The sequence below is a fragment of the Rhinolophus ferrumequinum genome, chromosome 11, assembly GCF_004115265.2.
Source record: "Rhinolophus ferrumequinum isolate MPI-CBG mRhiFer1 chromosome 11, mRhiFer1_v1.p, whole genome shotgun sequence".
NCBI classification, from domain to species: Eukaryota; Metazoa; Chordata; class Mammalia; order Chiroptera; family Rhinolophidae; genus Rhinolophus; species Rhinolophus ferrumequinum.
Genome location: NC_046294.1, coordinates 65,755,474 through 65,773,414, shown reverse-complemented (window position 1 = coordinate 65,773,414; position 17,941 = coordinate 65,755,474). Strand labels below are relative to the sequence as shown.

The 17,941-nt window shown below is 36.4% G+C and overlaps 2 protein-coding genes across 5 annotated transcripts in view; one reads left to right on the top strand and one right to left on the bottom strand.

Moving 5' to 3' along the window:
* KDM4D (lysine demethylase 4D) overlaps positions 1-7,562 on the bottom strand; it is a 29,086-nt gene extending 21,524 nt beyond the window's left edge. Inside the window, exons 1-2 of the mRNA XM_033121871.1 lie at positions 7,133-7,562; positions 5,431-5,524 (exon numbers count right to left, since the gene is read on the bottom strand). The gene's annotated coding sequence lies outside the window, so the exon portion shown is untranslated. The remainder of the gene's footprint in view (positions 1-5,430; positions 5,525-7,132) is intronic.
* CWC15 (CWC15 spliceosome associated protein homolog) lies at positions 7,563-17,717 on the top strand. 4 transcript variants are annotated; one of them, XM_033121872.1, is made up of 7 exons: positions 7,563-7,710; positions 9,078-9,216; positions 9,831-9,943; positions 10,558-10,646; positions 11,953-12,066; positions 14,949-15,067; positions 16,864-17,265. In XM_033121872.1, the coding sequence occupies exons 2-7, from the start codon at positions 9,086-9,088 to the stop codon at positions 16,991-16,993; spliced, it is 696 nt and encodes a 231-aa protein (XP_032977763.1). In that variant the 5' UTR covers positions 7,563-7,710; positions 9,078-9,085; the 3' UTR covers positions 16,994-17,265. The 4 variants fall into 4 exon arrangements, with proteins under 4 accessions (XP_032977763.1, XP_032977764.1, XP_032977766.1 ...); XM_033121873.1 differs by having other exon boundaries at positions 7,601-7,717; positions 16,864-17,717; XM_033121875.1 differs by lacking the exon at positions 7,563-7,710 and adding an exon at positions 7,876-7,951 and having other exon boundaries at positions 16,864-17,717.
* The last annotated feature ends 224 nt before the right edge of the window (positions 17,718-17,941 follow it).

Below are 17,941 nucleotides of genomic sequence, written 5' to 3'. Positions count from 1 at the left end.
CACCTAGGGCTAAAGCCAAAAAAATTGTGCAAGACTTCAATGAAGATGATAATATAAATTTAGAGACAATTAAAGACCTAAACAAATGGAAAGACATAAACTGTTAATAGATTTAAGACTCAATATTGCAGAAATGTCAAGTCTTCTTAAATTGATATAGATTCAACATTATCCCAATAAAAATCTCAAAAGTATTTTTGTAGCACATGACATTTTAAATTTTATATTGAAGTGTACAGGGCTAAGAATAGTAAAGCATTCATAAAAGAAAGACAATGTAAGAAGAATTGCTTTACCAGATTACAAGACCTCTCCATCACACCATGTACACAAATGCATTCCTGGTGGTACTGTGAAAGGCATAACTATAAAAGCTTCCAGAAGATAATACCTAAGAATATCAACATAACCTCAAAGTAAGAAACAATTTCTTAATTAAGAAATGCCATGCATTAAGCAAAAAGGACAAGACTGACAAATTGAACTACTTTAATATTAAAGATTTTTGTATACCAAAATATACCAAAAGAGAAGCCAAGAAGTGGAAAATATACGTGTAGCACAAATAAGACAGAGAACTGGTGCCTAAAGTATTAAGAACTCATAGAAACCAATAAGAAAAAGACAACTCAGTAGAAAAACTTGAACAGACTCTTTATAAAAGAAGAAATCCAAATGGTCAATAAACATACAAGGTCTGAAAATTAAGTTCGCGAACTCATCCTAGAAAAAGTGCTACATACCTCATTGCTGAATACCACTATGGTCACCTTCGAAGTACTCCCCTTGGGAAGCTATGCACCGATGCCAACACCTAGTCCACCCTTCAAAGTAATATTGAAACTCTTTTTCTGGAATGGTCATCAGAGCTGTCATCGTATTACCCTTGATGTCCTGAATGTCATCAAAGTGTCTTCCTGTCAATATTTTCTTTATCTTTGGGTAAAGAAAGAAGTCATTGGGGGCCAGATCAGGTGAGTAGGGAGGGTGTTCCAATAAAGTTATTTGCTTACTGGCTAAAAACTCCCTCACAGACAGTGCTGTATGAGCTGGTGCATTGTCGTGATGCAAGAGCCATGAATTGTTGGCGAATAGTTCAGGTCGTCTAACTTTTTCACGCAGCCTTTTCAGCACTTCCAAATAGTAAACTTGGTTAACCGTTTGTCCAGTTGGTACAAATTTATAATGAATAATCCCTCTGATATCAAAAAAGGTTAGCAACAAGTTGAAATAAGTTCACGAACTTAATTGTCCAACCTCATATGAAAGATGATTAGTAATCAAAGAAATGCAAATTAGGAATGAGATATCACTATACACCCTCCAGATGAGCTAAAACTGAAAAGCTGGACAACATCAAGAGTGGTGAGATTATGGAACAAGGAGAACTCTTAGCGTGCTAATAAGATATATACACATACATGCACCTCTGCACACTTACAAGAATGTTCATAGTGGCATTATTAGCTTGGTGCAAAAGTAAAAGGGGGATCAAATATATGGTGATGGAAGGAGAACTGACTCTGGGTGGTGAACACACAATGTAATTTATAGAAGATGTGATACAGAATTGCACACCTGAAATCTATGTAATTTTACTAACAATTGTCACCCCAATAAATTAAAAAAAAAAAAAAAGAAAAAAGTAATTGTGGTTTAAAAGGTTAAAAATAATTGCAAAAACCGCAATTACTTTTGCACCAAACTAATATAGTAATATCCCACACCGGAAACATAGTTATTAGAATAAATTGCCCTGTGTGTTTTTACACAGTGAAATTCTATATAGTATACCATAGCTACATATAAAGTAGAAGGAAAAAAGCAAACCAGAAAAGAACACATATGATTCATTTATGTAAACGTTTTGAAAATTTATATAAAGGTCAAAAATTGGCAAGAGTAAACATTATGATTTAGAAATGAATACTTAGGTATTTATTGAAATGTATGTGATGGCTTTATAGTTGATTAAATTTCGTAAATGTTCAGTGTTCGCTGGAAAGAATTTATATTCTCCTGTTTTGGTTGAAGGATTTTATACACCTATAATAATTACAACATATAAATATAAACGCATATATAAATGCAATAAGCATACATATCTACGCACATAATCCACCGATGTTAAGTTGTTGATCAATCTGAAATTTGTGTTAAAAAAACTTCCCACCATAATTGTAGATTTGTCAGTTTTCCCTTTTAATTATTTTTGCTTCATATTTTTCTAGACTACCATGTTTCTCGGAAAATAAGACCTAACCAGAAAATAAGCCCTAGCATGACTTTTCAGGATGACATCCCCTGAACATAAGCCCTAATGTGTGTTTTGGAGTAAAAATCAATATAAGACCCAGTCTTATTTTCAGGGAAACACGGTATGTAGTTAGTTGCATACATGTTCATGTTGGTAGCATTTTCCTAGTGATTTTTGTGATGCAAGGAAATGCCCCTATTAATGTCCTTGTTAATGCTACTCTCTTTAAAAATATCTTTGATAATATTACTATATAAAGGGTTTTTTTTGTTGTTGTTTAGAATTTGCCTGGTGTATCTTTTTCTCTCCCTTTATTTTCTATATTCTAATTGTTTAGATTTAACTGTTTTTTAATGTTTGTTTTTAATTGTCAGAGTAATACTGGACTAGCCAGCTAGTGAGGTAGCCATGTGCTCAGAACAGGTAAGAGGTGGTTCAATTTTAATATTATCCAGTAATCTTGTCTGGACCATCAGCAAATTTCATTTTGAGGCTCTCTCTGGGCCCCAGAATGTCTTCGTTTAAAATCAGGATTTTGTTGGTAGAAAGCAAACTACATTATTTTTCTATTCTTTTCACTTGTCAAAACAGATTAAAGCACCATCTTCTTATATTAGAAAATTGGTCATTTTCAAGTTAAATTTTAACACAGATGCCATTATTTATATTAAGTTATTTTAAAATGTGATTTCTGCCTTATGCGCATTGGGTTTTTTCCTCCGTTTTCTTAGTAAAAGTCTGAAAGAAACATTTTCAAGCAAAATTTTCACATTTTGTGGGCTGGTGACTTTGTAAATAAGGGGACTTACTAGAACTGGGGATGATTGATTCAATTAAAGAAGAGGGAGGTTGGATTAAATTAGAGTTGTGATTGGATTGGGTGGGGCTGATTGAATTAGAATTTTGAGGGACATATATGCCTGATAATCACATGATTTTTCATTTAGAGATTCTTTCCTGAAAAATCATCTTTCTGGGTCTTGGTGTATGTTCTTTTCAAATATGAATTTCAGACTAGTAGAACATAAATTACCTTTTTCTCCTTTAAAATATAAAACTATTAAGGCAATCCTTTTTACATCAAAATGTGATTTCCACCCCCCAGTTAAAACTCATTCATTCATTCATTTATTCATTCATTTAGTCACTCATTTGTAAAACGTTTATGGGCGCCTGTTGGTGCCAGACATTGTTTTAGATGTGGGGACTACATCACTGGGCAAAACAGACTCCTCCCTTGTAGAATTTATATCCTGCATGTGATAGGTAGAGAAAGAAATAATAAACATAAGTAAATTTATAGGATCATGGAAAACGATACGTGCTAAAGGAAAAGTAGAGCAGGATAAGCGAGATAAGGAGTGCAGGATGTTACAGGACAAATGTGGAGGAGGGTTGCCAGCTATAAACAGGGCTGTCTTAATTGGCTGACCTCATTTGAACAAAGACTTGAATAAGACCGGCAAGAGTGTTCTTAGCCAGGGAAATAGCTAATGCAGGAGCTATGCTCAAACAACACTAGGAAGGCGTGTAGCCTAGAGAGGCATGATCAAGAGAGGTCAACACGTTGAGGAGAACCTTGTAAGTCACTGTGAGCACCTTTGACTTTGACTGTGAGGGAAGTGGAGTCAATGCCTCCCTGCTGTCTGACTGGATCCCCTTTGCACCCAATCCCATCTAACAGTATTATTAATTTTTAAAAATTGTTGACAAACTAATGCTATAATGTGATAATTGTTAGTTTGCTTTCATTTTCTTAATGGGGTGCTTGAGTCTTTCATGTTTATTATCTATTTGGAATTGCTTTTTCTGAATAGCCTGTTTACATTCGTTGCCCAATTTTTTTATTGGGTTGTTTGTATTTTTTATATTATGTGTATTAATAGTAGTGGGGTAGTCATAATCCTTCATATGTTAGACACATTACAGAATTCACCTGCTAATCTGGAGTTTATCTTTTACAAACCCTAGTTTGTATAAATAGTCTTAAATTTTCTTCTTCGATTTCTTCAGTTACTGTTTTCCTTTGGGGTGTTTAATTCAACTGGACGTAGTGTTTGTGTAGGCTTTGAAACCAGAATTCCTACATTACATCCTGCTATAAGAATAGTCAGTTTTGCTATCATAATTATACAAAACATTCTTTTCACATTGAATTAAAATACAACCGTGTCATGTTAAAACGAAGGAGCAATTTTTAAGGTTAATATGTACTACACCATATCCAAAAACTGGTAGGAATGAACTGAAAGGGATGGATTAATAGATTATGAGAGACAGGAAATATAGTAGGATGCCAGTCACTAAGCAGACTAGAGGGACTGGGACCCAGAGCACAAGGGAGAGGGTTTGGGTCACCTCACCTCTAACACATAGAAAGCTGAGGGCATGGGAAAAGTCAAAGGCAGCTCGGTAGGTCTGCTGGGGAGCAGATGAGGAATCCTTGTTTAAGAGCTTTTATTTTCCCTGAAAAGTTAGACGATTGTCCGCTCTTGGGAAAGAGGACGAGGAAGGCCAAGAGGGTAGAAGAGGCATACAGATTTGAGGAAAGAGAGGAATGTGAGAAATCATATTATTGCAGAGTGAGAAAATAAACAATTAGGACAATATAAGAGGACTGGCAGGCAGAATTAAGGGCTCAACTAGATTTTTGTGGTAATAGGTTTAAAATGAGAATTCTTGGGAGGTAATAAATGATTTTTGCCAGCAAGCGTAGCTGAAAGGATGAATTTTAAAGTTTTAGTAAACTTACTTTTCATTTCTTTTTCAAAGACTTTCAAATCATTTTAGTCAAAAGCTTTACAGTTTCATTTTCTTATTAGTACTTTACAATCACTTAAGTAAAAAAAAATTAGTTTCTTTTTCTTATTAATACTTTCAGAGCATTTAAGTCAAAACTTTTAATTTTGTGGACTGATTATATTGCATGTTGGTGTTAATTATACCACTGCTGGTAAATTACAAGTGTGGTTATTTAACCATGGATAATGATCAAAAAATTAGGCTGTGGGCCAGTAGTTAAATGAATCAGGGTGATTGGCTCAGGGTTGATAAGGCAGTTGGAACACAAAAATCAGGGGTATTTTCTATAATTGTGTCACCACCTTGTCATTGTTACTTCATTCCTCCACTTCATAGTGCATCAATCATTCATTCATTCAACAAATACTTACTCAGCACCTATTATGTGCCAGGCACTGTTCTATATGCAGAGGATACACCAGTGAACAAGAGAGACAAGGTTCCTGATTTTCTGGAACTTATGTTCTAATATAGGAAGATAGACAATAATAAAAATAATATTAATAATAATAATAGCTAACATTTATTTAGCAAGTACTGTTTGCTGAGACAGTTTTAAGCACTTTACAAATATTAATTCAACTAATCCTTATAATAACATTATGAAGTACAGTGTAGAATTTTCCCATTTTATACGAGGAAACTGAGGGCACAGAAAGGGAAAACAACTTGCCTAAGGGTACACAGCTAGGAAAGGGCAGAACTGGAATTTAGAACCAAGCCTGTCAGGCTACAGGTTTCTTTCTCTTAATGACTTTGCTATGCCGCCTTTCAGACAATAAATAAGGCAATAAACAAATAATGAACAAATTCAGGTAGGTTTAGTATTATGAAAAAAATAAAACAGGGTGATGTGACAATATTTGTGTGTTGGAGGAGTAGGGATGCAAACGTAGATGTCAGGGAAAACTTCACTGAGGAGGTGACATTTGGACTGAGACTGGAAGGATGGAAATATAGGTATCTTGGAGCACAGGCAGTAGAGAAAAGCTAGTGTAAAGGAGACTTTCCTTGTTTGTGAAACAGAGATGCCCAGTTGGCTGTGCTAGAACTTAGTGTGAAAGAAAGTGACTGATTAGAAGTGAAGTCAGGGAGGTAGGCAGGAGGGGCGGCCTGATGGGTCCTCAGGCCACAGTAAGAAATATGATTTTTATTCTAACTGTAATGGATTTTTATGCAGAACAGTCACACTATGTGATTCATAATTTTAAAATATCACTCTCACTGCTACATGCAAAATTGAATGTAGGACAAAGGTGGAAGCAGGAAGATCCATTGGGAGGCAGTAACAATCCATGTGGAAAATGACGGTGGCTTGGACTGGGATATTGGCAGTAGAATGAAATTTAGGGTATATTTTGGAAGTTGAATTGGCAAGACTTGCAAAGGAAATGGATGTGAAGAGTGAAGAGAAAGGAATTTAAGAAGCCTTGGGATTTGGGTTTAAGTAATGGTATAATAGTGTCCTTTACTGAAATGTGTGACACTTGAGTAATACCTTCAGTAAGAAAAAAATCAAGATTTACATCTTGAACTTTATGGAGAAAGGGAGTTTGTCTACTTTTTATTTTTTTCCATTTGAAAGTTTCAGAGTTCTGGGAAAATAAAATCATTTTGATGTTTAATTTTACAAGCTCTTTTACATTTGAAACTAAGTTGAAGGAGCTGAATTTTCATTTGTTTAACCATTTATTGAGGATCTACTATAGCCAAGTGATGAGATACCAAAATAAACTAAGCAAACCAGATCTCTGCCCCCAGAGTGTTTTTCTTTGGGGGGGGGGGGGAGGCAGAAGGGGGCGGAGGAGAGACGGAAGAACAATTCATGCTTTTTTTTCCTGTTCGTTGTCTTTTGAAAACTTCACCTGACGCCTGAGTAGCCATCTTATAATAATTGCATCTCGTGCTCCTGGCAGTTGGGCCCACCGTTCTAAACGCTCAATTAATAAATGAATCTCTAATAGTGACATCTCCCCTCCCGCTAGAACTTAGCTTTTTTTAAAGTAAAAATTTTCCCAAACAATACGAATACAACCTTTGCTTTGAAGACTAATATTTTGGCAGGAATGGTACCTTTATAAAGATCGTGGTTGCCCCCGTACATATTTGTTCTTTCTTCATATCCAATTAAATGAAAATACTAGTTTTTCCGTAGCCCAACTCTCTAGGCTTGTTGGGTCTAGATCAGGAGAAAGGCAGCAGGAGCCGTTGGATTTAAACAGTTGGGTGTAATCCTTTTCTACGCTCTCTCTCGCTAGCCGGGGACGTGGTGTCGGCTACCCGGGGCTTTCCGTCCACGCAGTACCGGAATGAAGGAGTCTGGGAGGGGGTCGGGGAAGGAAAAGACGGAAGAGACATTAAGTAATTGGTTCTTGAAGGTATAAAATCATGTTTAGGGTATGCTCTAAAGCACGGATTTCAAACGCCCGCCCCCTGGGCTGTTTCGACCCTGCCCCTTGCTGTCGTCACGCCGACACCACCTCGGTCTCTGAGGATTGGTCGAGGCTTCCGCCTCTGAAGGGCGGCTAAAGTGCTTGCGGTTCGCTTCCGGGTCATCGGCATTGGCCCCTGGCGCAGAGGATTCTGGGAGTCAGGAGTGGTAATGGTGTCTGAATCCCCTTCGACGGCTGCTGCATCGGATCTCGGCCAACGTGAGCGGTGGGAAGATAGCAGATTGTCTTCGTTATCCGACTGGGGCGGGAAAGGGCGGTTTGGATCGGAGTCGCCGACGGAGAACCGAGCGCGGGCGGAGCAGGCCCTGGAGCTGGGGGCGGGGGGTGGAGCTCTGCACCTGTGGGCGCGTCTCCAGTCCCGGGGGCCCCGGAGAGTGCAGCGCCGAGGCAACGCTACAGACCGCGTTAAGCAGGGTCTGGGCCTCGCATCGATCGCGGGGTAGGGCAAGGGGAAGAGTCAGCGAGTTCCTGGTGACCTCCCGAAGGCGAACTCCCGGGTGGCCAGAGTGACAATTGTGCGGAGGGGGTGTGGGAGGCAGCGGCGCCCCCAGCGGCAGGAAACCCTGTTTCTCCTCCACTGGACACATCTTTTTACCTTTTTTTTTAAAATCTAGAGACGTATACTACCAGTTAGTTACCCCAACTTCCTCCATGCACTTGGTTTTCTGACGCTTACCGGGATTTTAGTAGCCACATCTGCTGGGTGTGGTATTCTTTCGACTATTCAAAACCAAAAGTAACGTAAAGAACGAGTCTCTGATCTTATCACAATTCTTTGGGGGTGAGATTCCTGTCTTATGAGCGTTCCTTAAGTTATAACCTACAAAAGACCTGATTTTATATTACGTTGGCTGCTGTAAGAGAAAGTTGGGTCAACAGAAGGTTGTTGGAGAATTCTTCCCATGTAATTGTCATTGAAGTTTAGCACTTTTCTCCAGGACACTCAGTAATTGTAATTAAGGTATTATTTTTGTGATTTTTAAAATACTCTTTTTGTTTTTGTAGTTACTAGCCTATTTTCTGTTGTGTGAGGTTTAGTAGGTTGTTGCAAAAGTAATTGCGGTTTTTGCAATGTTTAATCTTTTAAACCGCAGTTACTTTTGCACCAACCTAATAGATAAAATGCGAACTTTAAGGAGTCTGGTGGAGTAAGGTTGAGTTGAGAATTTTTAAGACTCAGTCATGGCAGTATCATATTTTACAAGAGTTTTGCCATGGCAAATCACATAATAATTCTATGACGAATATCCCCATTCCACAGATGAGAGAAACTTAAGCTTGGTGACTTGCTCAAGGCCACAGAACCAGAAGGAGAACGGGAACACAAATTCAGATCTTCGTGACTAGAATTTTTTGTACCAGATAGGAGCTTCCTAACAAGCCATATTCCTTGTACCTCCCTGAACCTCATTTTTTTCCCCCGTGGAACTTTTGTTTGAGGTTATTTAAGTAAGTTTTGGGGAATGAGCTGTGGAAATTACTTCACAAGGGTGAATATTGATTAATACTTTATAAAATGAGATTTTGCCATATGGGAAATAATGTGATATTATTTTTCTTCAAAGCGTAAAAGATGACAACAGCAGCTAGGCCAACTTTTGAACCTGCAAGAGGTGGAAGAGGAAAAGGAGAAGGTGATTTGAGCCAACTCTCAAAGCAATATTCAAGTAGAGACCTACCTTCTCACACAAAGATAAAATACAGGTAATGAAGACTCATTTTTTTCGTGTTCACAAAGCAAAATCAAATCTGTTAAATAGTATGGTCACGAGATAGTAGCATGTTTAGCTTACATTGCTTAAGTTATCTATTTTCATGGGAGTAGAATGCAGTAGTGTATAACACTAAAATTATGTTCTGTGATTGTAAAATACTAGCAGATATTCCTTAAGCAGAAATTCCTGTTTAACCAGGAATTTCTGTATGTAGAAATTCCTGTTTAACCAGGAATTTCTGTATGTAGATAAAACAGTAACTAATATATTAACTCAGAGGGACCATGCACTATTACTACTAATCAATATGAGATCAAAAGTATTCCTGTAGCAGGACCTGAGTTAACATACTAACAAAAAAGTAAAGACATTTTAATCAATCTGCAGCCTTACGGGGACATACATGATTTCAGTTTGGGCTTCTTGAAATCTGGAAATATCACAAGGATGCCTGTTAATAACCTTCACATTAGGATAATAATTTTGTCCAGTTCCCTCTTTCATACTTGAGGGACTCGAGGACAAAGTTGCTTTTTGTGAATTATCTTCCATTGCTACATCCTGGGGTTGTTTTTTAACACTTTTGTCCTGGTTTGTTTCTAGACAGACCACTCAGGATGCCCCTGAAGAGGTTCGGAACCGTGACTTCAGGCGAGAGTTGGAAGAGAGGGAGAGAGCTGCTGCAAGAGAAAAAAATAGAGATCGTCCAACCCGAGGTACAAACACTGCCCCGACATTTGTCTCATAAAATTATGTTGACAGTAGTTTTTCTTTCATGGGGTAATTGGAATAGATTATGTCTTTTGTTTTCTTTTAAATATTGGTATGGCCTGCAAAACTTTCTTGAATGATGAGAAGTGATAATGAGGTCAATTTCAGGTCCATCTTTTTATGATTCTATATCAGAAGGAAAAGGTTGATTGGGGCTATTTAGCAGCCATTGTTTCAGTTCAGATCAAGGAGTTATTGGTTATTTACAAGAGCCACACTTTTTGGAGCCCCGTGATTTCAGTCTATGAAATTTTCCCATTTTTGTCACTGGCTATAGGAAGGTGACATCAGTTATTAATATAATGTCTTTTATATTTCCAGCATATGTAAACTATTCTCTAAATTCCCCTGAGAGAGGCTGCAGTTCCCATATTAAAATCAATACTTTCATTAATTCTGTCAACAAATATTTACCAAGGATTTATTTGCCAGGCACCATGGTTTTGATCCCTGTTGTCATGATGGTTATAGTCTAAGCTCTTTGTGCCCACGTCCCTAAAATGTTTTAAGAAGTACAGTATTTGTTTCAGTAAGCGAAGTGATGTTTGTTTTTTTCCAGAACATACAACCTCCTCTTCTGTGTCAAAGAAGCCTCGGTTAGACCAGATTCCCGCTGCCAACCTCGATGCAGATGATCCTCTAACAGATGTATGTTTTGTTAACTCCTTTGTCTCCATACACTAATTTATTTATATCATGTTTTCTGAAATACTATTTTATTTTGGCTTTCATTGCCCTGTATTTATTTTTACTTAACTGTTATTCAAATGTAGCCCTGATTTCAATGCTAAACTTTATAATTGATTTTAAAACAAAAAGTGTTATTATGTGGTTAATCAAACTTCAAGAACAAGTTTGAGCTCTGGAGAACCAAATAAGGAAGTGGTCTCTTAAGGAATATGCTTCTTTAAGAAATAATTCTCTATATTAAATCATAAAGATTGGGCTATCATGTTGTAGACCTCCAGAGAGCACTTCATAGACGGGGCTCTCTATGAGTAGCATCTCCTAGAGTTGAACCCAGGGGCCTTTCCACATTAGAAACCAGTAATGCCCCTCCAGATGTGCAGTGCACTTAATGGTTCTCTCTGTGCTTAGGGAGGGAAGTGATGTAACTGGAACGTTTTTAAGGATTAGCACTTCAATTAATATTAAAATTTAGTGGGACCCGTAGTCGATAATTAATTTGCATTTTTCTACATACAGTGAGAAAAATCTGAGTGACCTTTCATGAGTAGCGTCTAATTAAGCACCTACGGGGGTGCCAAAAAGTATACACATAACTTGTGTTCATTTTTTGTTATCGTTGAGTATTACAATTTTAATACAGTTTTTTCCTTTCTTAAAATGTGTATACATTTTTTTGGCACCCTCTATATATCGGCAATTAATTCTAGAGTTGACAGATTGAATTAAATAATTCACTAATTAAATATAGGGAACTCAATTTTAAGACACTTAATGAAATTAGTTTGAAATAAGTTTCATTTGAAATTAGTTTTATTCTGAGACTTTAGCATCCTGTTTGTACTTTTGATCATCCTTACTTCCTACCTTAAGGTTGTTTCGAGCTATATATTATAAAATTATTTTTGATTCTCAGGTTAATACATACATACTGTGTAAAGTGTTCCTTTTCTGATTTTAGAAATATTTCTGTATGTAAATTCCCTTTTGACCATGTAAATTTGAAAGGTACTAAATTTATTATACTATTTGCTGTTATCTCTAAAACACATCAGGGGTTGATATTTTAGTATGTATTCATAAGCTTTTATGTGGAGTTTTATTTTTTGGTTGGTTGTTGATTTCAGTCATATTTAGGTGCATTTATCTTTCCCATTAGGAAAATTAGTCCTGCATCTAAGATTTGATAAGTGCAATTTTTTTTGGATAAAAATGAATAATGTGCATTTTCTCTTCAATCTCCTGGACCATCACCATTCTTTTTTAGGAGGAAGATGAAGATGAAGATTTTGAAGAGGAGAGTGATGATGACGATACTGCAGCTCTTCTTGCAGAACTGGAAAAAATTAAAAAAGAAAGAGCTGAAGAGCAAGCCAGGAAGGTAAAATCAAAATTAAAGTGTTAAATATTTAACATCTTACATAACTAAACTGGAAATATTTTTCAATTCAGATTGTATATTAGAAATCATTCCTGCCATGTCTAGATACTACAGCAGCTGTAGATCTATAAATGTGATCATTTTTGTGACAGCCTAAGTCTCTTGGTTATGTTAGAAATTCTTTCCAAAGAGTTCAGACATGCTTAATAATATTCATCAAATTGCTCTTCTTTTACTTGTTTGATCATTTGTTCAACAGACATTTAGTCTATCATGAATCAAAGATGATTCAGATACAGTGCATACAAAGAACCCATGGATGTAACGAGGCCACCCTCATCTCTCCTTGTTTCCTGCCTCATCCTTCTTTCCAGGAACTTGTCTGTCAACAGGCAGTCTGTCAATAGATTTCATATAACCTAGGGTAGTTTACCTAACTTCTCTGAGTCCCCACAGTTTGTCAGTTTACACAATGGAAGAAAAGAATGTCTAATGCAAAGGTAGTTATAAGGATTTAATAGGATCCATAGTACATACCTTAAACCTTTAAAGTAATAAAAATGAAAGATGAAACTGAGGAAGCAAGAACAGGTCAGAGCTTTAGAGGTTTTTAAACCAATGCTAAAGGAGTTTGGACTATGTTCTGAACGATACGAGGAGCTAGCCAGTTTCAGCAGGAGATTCATAAGATTGGATATGCATTTTAGAAAGATTACTCTGGCAGAAGTATGGAGGGTAGATTGCAAAGAACTGATTTAGGAGGCTGTTCTAATAATTCTCACATGCAGTTATGAGAATCATGTTTGTCAGAAGGGTCAGGGAAGAATTCAGAAAAGAGGTCAAATTTGGGATAGGCTTTGAAGACTGCTAGAATTCAGATTGGAAGAGGAAAAATATTTTAAAATACAATTCTCATCAAAGTTTGACATAGGGTAGAATAACTTCTATAATAGCTTGTAATTTTTATATCTGTAGAAATCCAAGTAAAAGAACGTTCCTAATATCACTTGCACACTAGAGGGCAGTTCTATTCCAAATTTTTGGCTTGTCTAACAGCTCTGAATACATAAAGAAATGAGCAATTTAAATACATTGGTTAACCCTTAGGGAAGATAAGCATTTTAGACAAGAAATCTTGTGATTTTGTGAGTTTCATCTAATCTTTGTACAAAAATGTGTTGGTGTTTCTTGGGGTTGAATGACAATTTTATTTCTTTTGTCCCTGTTTCCCGGTTTGGCATTCTAGTGGCTGTTTTTTGAGGTGTCCCAGAGTAATATTTCCAAACCAGTCAGTGTATGTCAGGGGCTGGGAAACTTTCTGTAATGGTCTACATAGTAAATATTTTAGGCTTGTGGGCCACACAGATTCTGCTTGTTGTCGCACAAGGAGCCATAGACAATGCATGAATAAATGAATGTGACTATCTTCCAGTGAAATTTTATTCACAAAAACAGAGTGGTTTGGATTTGACCCACAGGCTGTTAAACCTTTTGCCTGTATTCATGAAGTATAATGTGCCTGGTAACTTGAATATGAAAAGAATTGGTACCTTTTTTTCCGGAGCTGTGTGTAGCAACCAACCAGTGACTCTAAAGGAAATAATATTCCAAACAGAATGGCCAGGACCTTACTACATTCACACACATTATTAATTATAAGTTTGGATACATTTATGCTTGAGCTTCTAGTTTTCTAACATCTCAGAGAAATGTCTTTTTACTTACAGCATCAATATAATTTGTCAAAAATAGTTTTTAGAAAGCTATCTGTTCTTAATGTATGAGGGATGTTCCTAATTTTAAGATCTGAGCAGTGACTTAAAAGAATTCTCCCCGCCCCCCACCCTGAGAATTGTATCTTCTCACCTCCCAGTTATTTGGCGTCATAAAAATGAAATCTATTGTTTACATTTGGATATTAAAGTGAAGTTATCATTAACCTGCATAGAAAATCATGTTGTTTTTCCAACTGGTTTAACAGGTTTATTTTAAAGGGACTCCCAGAAAGTCTCTTTTTCCTTGATCTATTAAATCATCAATTTTGGTTATTCCCAAAATACAGCAAAGTGGGATTTATCTTGGTATAAGATAGCTTCGAATCAGGTAGATCTAGAATTTATGGTTAAGGATTTTAGACACTTTATATTCCTAGTTCTAAGAATGAAACTGAAGGGGATTTGAATTTAAAGAGGTTAATGCTAAAATGAAAGTGGAGAAAGACAAGCTTGTAACTGAAAAGGTGTGAGAGATATAAAAATAGAAAGTCAATAATAATAAATCATAAGAAGAAAATGTATAAACCTCAGGTAAATTAGTAGAAATGCATGTTAACTGAATATATGCATTCTGACACAATTTAGTAGTTTGTCTTATTTTAGGAAATACTTCTTTGTTAATAATAACTTGTCCCAATCCTAGAGATACAAGGTTAGCTTGTTAGTCAATTCAAAATAAAGTGATTTTTTAATCACAGTTATGTATAGCCCTTCTTTAAAATTTGAGGTAATTGTTTTACTAAACATGTCTTTGATGTTTAATATGTTCTTAAATTACTAGAATATGTTTATTGGTTTACTTTCTCAAAATAAGCAATTAATTTTGTATGTACTTCAAGAAAGAAAATAGATTTAAATATGTGTCTTAAGAATTACAGAGTCAGAGGAAACTAATTAATATGTAAATGGCAAGCCATGAAATATTTATAATAAAAGTGCCAAATTTATTTTGCTAGGTGAGGCTTTTCTGGTATGTCTTGAAAACAGACAAAAAACAACACTACCTTGGTGTTTATCCCTAATAAATCTTTTAAAATATGAGCTGTAGAAGAAGATTGACCCTGGAGTTAATATAAGTAAATATGAATCTTCCCCTGTCATTCCCAGGAACAAGAACAAAAAGCTGAAGAAGAAAGGATTCGTATGGAAAACATTCTGAGTGGAAACCCTCTCCTTAATCTCACTGGCCCATCCCAGCCTCAGGCCAACTTCAAAGTTAAAAGAAGGTACTGTACAATCATGCGCTGGAAATACATACACACAGGTTATGAGTTTTATAGCAAACGATATTATGTAAAGTTTCTAAAATCCCACTTTGCACTGCTATTCTATCAGATTTTGGAATAATGGAAGAAGGAAAATGAAAGAAAATAATTTATTTTCAATAGATATTTATAAAACCAGATCACCTAGGGAATGAGTATAGTCAGAGAAGAGAAGTCAGAGGACTGAGCCCGGGCTAATGTTTAGACGTTGGGTAGATGATTAGCTATCAATACCTGGAACAGTGCCCGGTATGGACTAGGTGTTCAGTAAATGTGGATCGAGTGAATTTTGAATGAAAAGGCTGAGAAGTGAGTGAGAACTCACTAGCAGCCAGTGAGGAAGGAGGAGAACCAAAAGAGATTGGTGGGTGTCTTGGAAGCCAAGCACACAAAGCTTGCTTTCAAGAGGAGGGGAGTGATTATCTATTGATGACAAGTAAGATGAGTCCTGTGAAGTGGCTGTTGGATACAGCAACGTAGGAGAGCAGTTTTGGTGTTGAGATGGAGGGATTAAAAGGCCTTTTGGGAGTGAGTTGAGAGAGTGGATAGAGGAAAAAAGCTACATTGATTATATTAATACCAAACTGTATAGTTTGTTCTTTTGCCTTGTTTGGATGCAGTTAGAATTGTTTGGAGATTGGAGCATGTGTTAAGATGCAAGTCACATTTGACCCAGCTGTGCTCAGCTTTTCAAGTTTTTGTGTCATGCAGTGATGATGTGGCTAACACTTTTCCAAATATGTGCACGTTCTTTGCTTATTCTCCATGTGCAGTTTCCTCTGACATACAGACATGCACATACAAACGTATTCTTACATGGGCTTTCATTTTATATCTATTTGTGAGTATATATATATTGCATGTACGGTTTTGTCTTTTATATGCTAGGTGATATTTTGAAATTATACTCTTTATTATCTATAAAACATGTATTTTATAGCCCATCCATGAGTATTTTTTTATGCTTGTACGTGATGAAATCCAACCAGAAGAATCCAACCAGAGTCCTGCCAAAGCTCTTCAGCTGCTGTTTCTTTGTTAATGTAGATGTGTGCCAATATGAGAATTATTAGACCCTAGTAGTTTCTTCTACGTTTGTTATCCTAAAATCTAAATACAGTGGATGATTACTAAATGTTAACTGCTGAAAGAGTATATAAATAACATCCTTAAAACAACCTAATCTGAACTGCAGTAAGTTGGTCAGTTCACCATCTAGAGCTGTCTGTACTAATCGGGGTAGTACCACGTGCTGCCTCTCTTTGTTTTCGACCTGAACACATTCAGTGTTTATGCAATTAAAATGTATGTATCTCTGTGTTTTAACTCAAAGCTTCTTATAGTGGAGAAGTAATAAGAGTGTTTTATATGTTCTAAATAGGAATTGCTCCTTCTGCTATTATAAAGCAAGCTTACAACCTGTTCAGAATTACTTTATTCTTTTGTGTGTAATTGCTGCATCCAATGATGTACCCTGTTTCCCTGAAAATAAGACCTAGCCGGACAATCAGCTATAATGCGTCTTTTGGAGCAAAAATTAATGTGAGACCGGGTCTTATTTTACTGTAAGACCGGGTCTTATATTAATTTTTGCTCCAAAAGACGAATTGGAGGTGATTGTCCGGCTAGGTCTTATTTTCGGGGAAACACGGTACGTGCTGGCATCTTTTTGTGTAGTGACTAATTTTGCAGTTCACACAGTGTTGTCTCCTGATTCACGCATGATAAGTAAGAGTATTCTTTTTTTTTTCCTTCAGGTGGGATGATGATGTTGTTTTCAAGAACTGTGCAAAAGGTGTAGATGATCAGAAGAAAGACAAAAGATTTGTAAATGATACGCTGCGATCTGAATTTCACAAAAAGTTCATGGAGAAATATATTAAGTAGTACAGTTTTATGTGCTGAAATTAAAGACTAAAATGTAAATGATCATTTTGACTTCATTTTGGTTAGTTTGGTTTTTTTTCTCCCCCTACTTCAATTGTGTATAGTCTCCCCTAATTTTAAGTTCCAAAATATCTTTTCCTTTATTGATACCTTATTTGATAAGGACTTTGGGATTGGTTTAACCCAGTTTCCATCTCTGTTTTCGGTCATATTTTTTTTAATATGTGAAAGGGAATCTTCATGTAATAGATATTTTTAATAATCTAAATAAATCTGTGTCCCCAACTTTTTTGTTGAAATGTATGCAGCTTATAAAACATTGTATATTTTCTTTTGTGTATTGTATTTCTTTGTGCATCAGCTTTTTCTCCTTATTTCTCACATTGATTTAAGGTCAGTTAACTCATGATATCTGTGTGTTTTTTTTGAGTATGATGAAAGCTTCAGGGGGTTCCATTTTGGACCACATGTTTTATCAGGAAATGGCCCGATTGTGTGTCTGAGGGAGCATGGAGTATCCCTTCTGCAGGTGCTGCTTTCTTTTCCGTTGGCCCAAGACAAGAGCTCCTGAAGCGTGCCTAGGAAGCATGTGGCACTCACCTGTGTTCTGGATACTCAACTGCCATGTTTCTGTTGAATGAGATAGAGTTTGCACACTGACACATTAGATGCAAAGCCTAGGAAAGTTTAACACCAAGTAATACATGAAATAAAACCTTTGGAAATAGAATTTTGCTTGTTTGTTTATCTTGGAGCATATATATATGGTAAGTGGGAGTCTACACACAGCTGAGAAATGAGTTTTCCTAAACCTGGGCTCTTACGTTAAGGGTATCACTTTGATAGAAAATTTGGGACTAAAAATTGAGCTTTCTACAGAGACCCATTCGAAGTCCTTATTCACTACTCCAGCATTTCACAGTGGAATCCTGGACACAGGTTGTATGT

Bases quoted from the DNA above. Each gene is read 5' to 3' on its own strand.
- CWC15 (XM_033121873.1), top strand. From the start codon at position 9,086: ATGACAACAGCAGCTAGGCCAACTTTTGAACCTGCAAGAGGTGGAAGA. The intron at 9,217-9,830 runs GTAATGAAGACT...GTTTGTTTCTAG, and splicing joins CACACAAAGATAAAATACAG to ACAGACCACTCAGGATGCCC. The intron at 15,068-16,863 runs GTACTGTACAAT...TTTTTCCTTCAG, and splicing joins AACTTCAAAGTTAAAAGAAG to GTGGGATGATGATGTTGTTT.